We start from the raw sequence: 8,081 nt of genomic DNA on the forward strand, positions 1-8,081 counted from the left end.
AGTACCATATTTCATACACATTCATTTAGTTATTAAGGTGAAACTGATTAATTAATAAACATTCAAACTCATGTATAGAAATTTTACTTAAGTATATTATGTTATCTAAGACTGAACAACAAATAAAAATAAAACAAAAAATAATGTGTTGTTAAAACTGAGTATATTTTACTATTATTTATTTGGAATATCTTGCATTACATTCACTATCCTGTAAAAGAAATTATTTTATTATTACATTTGATATTATCAGTTTTGTTAACATTAGTATTCAATGTAAGATGCCTTTGGTCTCCTAAAATAAAAAAGGAAATGTTTGTACAAACAATTTTAGATTTAACATGATTACATACTTTTGTTTGTAATTGTGTAAAATTATTGGGATTACCTACATGAAATTTTTGCTTTGTTTCCTGGATCGATATTCACATTTAGAAGATTTTGATATTTAATTTAAAGCTGCCTAAGCCCTTGATTAAGACGTCTACCAATTACTTATAACAACAATAATGTATAACTAGTAAAAATTTCTTCAGTAATCTTTATTGTTATCAAACTTTATAGGTACAAAACTTTCACCACAAAGAAACTACATAGTATTAATTGTAATGTACATAATTAAGAAAACATTGTTTAAAAAGATACCTTCATTAGTGTTTTATATTTGTTTGGCCTATCTATTTACTAATAGAAATATTACATCGAAGTAATAAAAATAAACTTGATTGACCTCAATTGTTGTCAAAAGTCGGGTTGCCAGTAGTAAAGTAGCTTATTTTTCACCGCTGAGCCCATAACACAAATTTGACCATCAAGATACAAAAAACATAGGTTTGAATATTAATTCGATCATTTAGGATTTATGTTTGTTTTGTTTCTGATAAGGTAGAATATTATATTTGAGTTTTCACGATGTAAAGAGGATACTATCGTCAATAGAAATTATACAGTCGTTGTATCTAAATAATTAATTTGTCTAAACGCGCATAGACGCGCTGGATTGCCGCACGTTATTTTGACAATTCGTAACATGCCCGTAAGGCGGATGTGTCACACCTCATCGTGTTCATGAAATGTCAAATTAGCATCCAGAATACTCTTACACAGTCATAACACGAAGTTAACGAAACACGCCGTGTTACAAGTTCGACATTGTCGTAGAGAATCATGCCCCTGTGCTTAACAAGCACGTAACACAACGCGTCATGTTTAGGACGATAGAAATTTGATTTACAGAATACCATTCCACGCACATTTCTCGAAGATAACATGACACGGCCGCGTTACGCGTTTACACTATCATACAGAATAAGGGCCCTGTACATAATTAAATAATAAGTGTACCGATTACCGGTTTACGTATAAAGTCGTTTAACTTTAGAAGGAAACCTTTTACCTCGTTTTGGTATTCCTACCAGTCGATCTAAATAGGTGATACTTAAATACTTCTTAATTATTTTCCGAACAAATAAGAAGTATTACAGGATTGTGTTATAGGTTATAGAATTAAAAAACATAACATTCACATTGGCAGTGTAGTTTATTTACAAATCGATAATTTATTTCACAGAATATTGCGCTGACATTAATAAGATACCTATCAAATTGTATCTAGAATTTATGTTCTTTACTTGGGATCAAAAAAACTATTTAACATTTCATTATGTAGTCGGTTAGAAAAAGTCAACATTAAGGTATGGAAAAATATGTAAATCGAACTACCTAGGAAAACACATGTAACGTGTATTCCTCTATATTTTTTTTACGATCATCTTTATTTTACACTTAAAATTACGTAAACACTTAAATATATGTTTCACATCACGTCTTTTGATTTATTTGTACAGTCTAAGGTACTAGTAATAATACCCAGTTTTCTCATCAAACCCTTGCGGTTGCTTTGGTCCTTTGAAGTCTTCGGTTTTATGCGCACTTCCCTGCGCATCATGCGGAGTTGAGAGGGTACTTGGTGTTGAGGAGACGCCAAAAGATGGTACAGCTGTTGTACTTTGACTGAACTTGTTTGCTTGGCAACACGGCTTCCCGAAGCCAACATCTGGTTTAGAACCCAAGGGCTGAGGAGTGGAGGCCTGAGAGATTCCACTACCGAATGGCTTTTGGACTCCGAAATTGGCACCTTGCACAGAAGATAGGCTTGTAGCCTGTGTTCCAGAATCCTCTTGGCTTAAAGGTGTAGTCGATTGCCCGAAAGCTGGTTGAGCTGTTGGGAATACTGAAGACGAAGTTTTGAATGGCTGGAGACTAAATTTAGATCCAGATAGCAAGGAGGGTGTTGAGGAACTTGAGGCAAAGGCGCTGGCAGATGACGTTGGTTGACCGAACTGACTCTTGATAGGCTGGATTTGTGACCCAAAAGGTCTGAACGGTTGGCTACCAAAAAGCGTCCCTTTGAAATCTTGCGGGAAAGAAGACGCCGAGCTAGACGCCTGAGAACTACTGAAACCTGTAAATCCAGTTTGGCCGAACAGTGGTTTAGGCTGATATTTACCGAAAGCATTTACTGGGTGTTTGTACTGATATCCGAACTGACTCTGGGAGTTCTGATTGTTGGTGAAAGGCGCATAAGTGGTCGAGCTTTGTCCGAACGCAGGCTTCGATGGAGCACCGAATTGGGGTTTAGATTCTTGATGGTGCGAAGTGGAGAAAGGCTTGAATGCTTGAGCACCAAACTGTGAAGATCCTTGACTGGATGACTGTCCAAACTGACTCCCTAACTGAGATACACTCGATCCAGAGCTACTTTCAGTCTTCTGAGCATTAGAACCATATTCAGTTTTGGTGGGATTTGTGCCGAATACAGAACCGAATGGAGCTGGGGATGAAGTGATGAATGGTTTCGACTGGCTGAATTTGTTATATGAAGACTGCTGGCTGAATTGCGATTGGCTGAAAGCACTTTGCTGTGTAGTCTGCGTGAGCCCGAGTTGAGGTTTCGAGCCCTGTGCAACTTGAGAAGCACCAAACGGCTTGTAAGTTTGACTTCCGAACTGTGTCTGAGAACCTGGCTGTTGCTGAGGTCCAATCACACTACCTACAGTTTGATGTGTTGTTTGCGTCTGCGTGAGAGAGCTTCCTTGAGACGATTGCGGCACTTGTCCAAATTGAGGCTTGTTTCCTTGGACACCGAACTGTGATGTACCAAAAGGCTTAGACGGTTGAGAACCGAAAATTTGAGAGCTTTGACCCGACTGCTGTTGAGCTATAGAACCCACAGTTTGTTGCGATGTCTGACTTTGGCCAAAGGCGCTGCCTTGAGGTTTTACTCCCTGGATGCCGAATTGTGATGAGCCAAAAGGCTTAGATGGTTTAGAGCCTAATATCTGTGAGCCCTGACCTGTCTGCTGTTGAATCACGGTGCTGTCCACCTGCTGAATAGTCTGAGTCTGGGTTAAAGAGCTATCTTGAGGCTTTGCCCCCTGGACACTGAATTGCGATGAACCAAAAGGCTTAGACGGTTGAGAATCGAAAACTTGAGAGCCTTGACCCGACTGCTGTAGAGTTATAGAACCCACAGTTTGTTGCGATGTCTGACTTTGGCCAAAGGCGCTGCCTTGAGGTTTCACTCCCTGAACACCAAATTGCGTTGAACCGAACGGCTTAGATGGTTGGGAACCGAAAACCTGAGAGCCTAGACCCGACTGCTGTTGAATTTCAATACTGTCAATCTGTTGAGATGTCTGACTCTGGCCGAAAGTACTGCCTTGAGGTTTCACTCCCTGAACACCGAATTGAGATGAACCTAAAGGCTTAGTTGGTTGAGACCCTAAGATCTGAGAGCCTTGACCTGACTGCTGTTGAGTTACAGTGCTATCGATCTGGTGAGAAGTCTGAGTCTGAGTGAAAGAGCTACCTTGAGGTTTCACTCCCTGAACGCCGAATTGGGATGAGCCAAAAGGCTTAGTTGGTTGAGAACCGAAAACTTGAGAGTCTTGACCTGATTGCTGTTGAGTTACAGAGCTGACAGTTTGTTGCGAGGTTTGACTCTGCCCAAAGGCACTGCCTTGGGGTTTCACTCCTTGAGCACCGAATTGAGGCGAACTGAACGGCTTAGATGGTTGGGAACCAAATATCTGAGAATCTTGTCCTGACTGCTGTTGTGTGCTCGCTGAGTTTTGAGCTGTCTGAGTTTGAGTGAACGAACTGCCTTGAGGCTTGACACCAAATTGGGTTGTAGTACCGAAAGGCTTGGATGGTTGACCACCAGATAAACCTAGAGAACCGACAGTTTGTTGGACGCTCTGAGTAGACTGCTGGAAGGTACTACCTTGGGAGGAAGGCACCTGTCCAAATTGGGGCTTAGATTCCTGAACTCCGAATTGGGGTGTTACGGTCGAAGGCTTTGAGGGAAGGTACACATTATCAGGCTTCGTTTGTTGTTGTTTGTCGAACGCAGACCCGATAGTCTGCTGTGTTATTTGAGTCTGAGAGATAGAGCTGCCGTGGGTTTGTGACACCTGACCCAATTGAGGTTTAGCTCCCTGAGAGCCAAACTGTGAGCCAAAAGGTTTGTTAGATTGAGAAGCAAACTGATTTTGAGCTTCAAAAGCGGATTGTTGCTGGGAACCAACTGTCTGTTGAGACACTTGGGTCTGGGTTAGGGAACTTCCCTGAGATGTACTTTGTGGTTGAGCAAACTGGGGCTTAGAATTTTGGACTCCGAATTGAGAAGAACCGAATGGTTTTGATGACTGACTTCCAAACTGAGACAAAGTACCCTGGCCTGATTGCTGCGTGCCTATAGTCTGAGAAGTTGTCTGCGATTGGAATAAGCTTCCCTGGGACTTCTGTGGTATCGAAATGGACTGAGGCTTTGTTCCCTGAGTACCGAATTGGGATCCGAATGGTTTGTAAGACTGAATGCCAAACTGCGATTGAGAGCCCTGTCCTTGTGCAGAACCCACTGTTTGTTGATTGGTCTGTTGGAATGAGCCCTGTGAAGCTTGGAACACTTGGCTGACTTGAGGCTTGTTTTGGCTACCAATCTGAGATGCTACACCGAAAGGTTTGCTAGGCTCCCGAACCTAATTGTGTATGGGATTCTTGAGCCTGTTGCGTCACAGACTGACTGGACTGTGTAGACTGCTGAACGCTTCTTTGTGAAGATTGAGATCCTTGACCAACTTGAGGTTTTGATCCTAGGATACCCAAAGACGAAGTTATGCTAATAGGTGGTAAGTAAATGTTTGTGGCCTTGTTACCCTGAGAAGATTGCTGAGTAGACTGTTGGAAGCTACTACCTTGGAAAGATTGGGACCCCTGGCCGAATTGAGGTTTAGTTCCTGAGACGCCAAATTGCGAATTACTACCAAAAGGCTTTAAAGGCTGAGTTTGTGAAAAGCTGCCCTGTGACGACTGTGATCCAAATTGAGGCTTTAGCCCTTGGTTACCAAACTGGGATCCGAAGGGTTTTAATGGTTGAGCACCAAACTGACTTTGCGATCCATGTACATTTTGTGTGTTAAATTGAGATTGAAAACCTTGCTGCTTGTTGCCAAAATATGAACCTGATTGGCTGCTTTGACCAAAGCCAAATTGGGGCTTTGATGCTGGCTTACTACCAGATAAAGAGGGCTGGCCAAACTGGGACGAGCTTAATGAACCTTGCGAGAAACTCCCCTGGCTTGGCTGACCGAACGTTCCTAATGAGCTAGGAGTGGAACTCGGGGTAGGAGCTGGGATACCTTGCTGCGGCTTGTTATATTCATACAGTTCTCCTGTATATTGTTGTGCGGGAACCGATGGAGCATTCTGAGAACTTATTGGGGCTTTCTGGCTTTCTACGAAAGCAACAGAACTCGTTTGACCGAACAAAGATTGCTCCTTTTGAGTTGAAGGTTTCTGGCCCAAGAAATTGTTAGAACCTTGTTGGAACGATTGTTGAGCAGGCACTTTCTGGGGGAATGAGGGTACTGGGCTCGGGGATGGTGAAGGGAATGGTGATACTGCTGCTTGAGTCACAGCATTGTGGGATGGTTGGTACGCATCAGAGTTTGTGGTGTGAGAAGCTGATCCGAAAGGTTTGCTGGATGCTGATGATTGTTCCTTCTGTGACGACTGTGCGTTAAAACTTGAGAATTGGTTGCTTGTTTGCGATATTTGTCCAGCTGATAGGCTCGATCCTTGTGATACTGATGAAGGGCTGTTGAACGGCTTCGCTGGTTGCTTGTAATGGTATGAGTGATCTTCGCCTTGCGAATTTTGCCCTGAACTAGACTCATCAGAGCCGACTAGGAACCCTGCTGGTTGCGGCTGCTTCTTGTCACCAATTAATCCGAAGTTTTGAGGATATGCAGAAGCTGGTTTGAGAATAGCTGATAGACCAACAGGTTTACTTCCAAATTGGGGTATTGATGGCTGAGGAGAATATTGACCTTGTTGCGATTTGGATGGGCCTTGAAGTCCTCCTAAAACTTGAGGAGATAAACCGCTTAAACTAGTTTGAGAACCGGTGACAGATGCAGAGGCAGTGGCACTGGAGCCTTGAGACTGTGAGACAAAGCCAACTGGCTTAACACCACTAACAAAAGCAGGGGTTGAATCAATTCCAATCTGTGGTTTCTGATAATCCACGCCTTGAGCTGGGCTGTCGTTGCTAACCGATGGCGAGTATTCTTTCTCAGCTACATTTGATGAACCTGTTTGCCCCAAGTTCGAAGTCAAAGATCCAAAATTGTTGGTGCCAGGCTTGCTGAAAACACCTTCGAGAGGCTTGTTTTGTTGGATGTCCAAACCTTGTACTGATTGCTGGCCGGATTGACTTCCAAACTGCGTGAAAGAAGATGCCGTGCTTGGCAAAATACTTGAGTCTTGAGATGGCTGGTTAAGGGCAAACTGTGGCTTAACAGTTTGAAAACCGAAGCCAGGTTTAGATCCTTGGGCGAATTGAGAACCAAATTGAGTTATAGTTTGTTGGGACCCAAAGCTTGACTGACCAAATTGAGTCTTCGAAGGCGTGTGGACTCCTTGACCACTTTGACCAAAACTGGAAGATCCAAAAGAGCCAAAGCCATGGCTCTGGCCAGATTGGCTGGATCCATACACTGGCTTATAAGTGCTGAACGCTAGAGGCTTATCCGTAGACACTGAACCAAAACCAGGGAAGGCAGAACCTGCTTGGTTGTTCTGATTGATGACCACCCCACTCGCTTGAGATCCAGGTCGCTTCTCGAATAGGCTCAGTTTATCATCATGCTTAACGCTGTCAGCGTAATCGCCTTCCGCATTGTATTTCTGCGAGTCGTATGAGCCTGTAAATAAAAATGAAAGTGATCATTTGTCAGTCTAAAACGCTGTACAGATGACAATTTGTCAAGCACAATAGAAGTGTCGCGTACGTAAGTTAAATCATTTCTATTGCTCAAACGCGCCTTTGATCTCGAAAACGATTTATTATCGATTCAGTAACACATGTTTTGTGCTTCGAACATCTGTTTTGACATAAATCTTTGTAATTACGAAAATCAATTTTATCACTTCATACAATCTAGACGTATTTATTAATCTCTGATAATTTGCATTAAACATGACATAATAGATGTTATATAAAAATGTGCGTAGAAAAAATAAAACATAAATTTTCTAAGTTTTGCAAACAGACACAATAAATTTAATAATCCGGTAAAGAAAGACGTTTAGCCTTGAATTCATTGAACGTGTATAAAACGATTTGTCGGACGGTAAATTACATCACAACCATTCAAATTATCCGCTAAACGATGATCTAAGTAAAATTGTTGGAATTATGATCACCAAGCAATCGAATTGTTATGCCGGTTCACTCGGCAAAATAAATTATCATCGCCTTTATTTCCATATAAATAAAAATAGAATTGCAACCTTTTCTTTTTTTTGTATAAGCCTTTAAATCGTAAAACTAGCCTTCATTCCCTATGAAACGGTTTGGTTAATAAACCATTCCAAAGTGGAACTTATATTAATAAATAAAAGTATAAAGCTGAAGAGATTATTATTTGTTTGTTAAACGCGCTCATTTCTGCAGTTCTAATGCTCTGATTCAAAGAATTATTTCTCATTAAAATCTAATTATCCCTGAGTATTTT

At 41.5% G+C, this 8,081-nt stretch overlaps 2 protein-coding genes across 2 annotated transcripts; both read right to left on the minus strand.

Annotated features, from left to right (window-relative positions):
* Positions 1–1,856: 1,856 nt before the first annotated feature.
* Positions 1,857–4,378, minus strand: LOC119192973 (nuclear pore complex protein DDB_G0274915-like). The gene is made up of 2 exons (XM_037446692.1): positions 4,375–4,378; positions 1,857–4,285 (listed from the first exon to the last, which is right to left on the minus strand). The coding sequence occupies exons 1-2, from the start codon at positions 4,376–4,378 to the stop codon at positions 1,857–1,859; spliced, it is 2,433 nt and encodes an 810-aa protein (XP_037302589.1).
* A 567-nt stretch (positions 4,379–4,945) lies between these two features.
* LOC119192974 (hornerin-like) lies at positions 4,946–7,269 on the minus strand (the record flags this gene model as incomplete). The annotated part of the gene is given in 1 exon segment (XM_037446693.1): positions 4,946–7,269. A coding segment is annotated over 1 exon segment (2,241 nt), but the record flags the coding sequence as incomplete, so codon positions are not given.
* Positions 7,270–8,081: the final 812 nt, after the last annotated feature.

This window comes from Manduca sexta, unplaced genomic scaffold (assembly GCF_014839805.1).
Source record: "Manduca sexta isolate Smith_Timp_Sample1 unplaced genomic scaffold, JHU_Msex_v1.0 HiC_scaffold_3456, whole genome shotgun sequence".
Lineage (NCBI taxonomy): Eukaryota > Metazoa > Arthropoda > Insecta > Lepidoptera > Sphingidae > Manduca > Manduca sexta.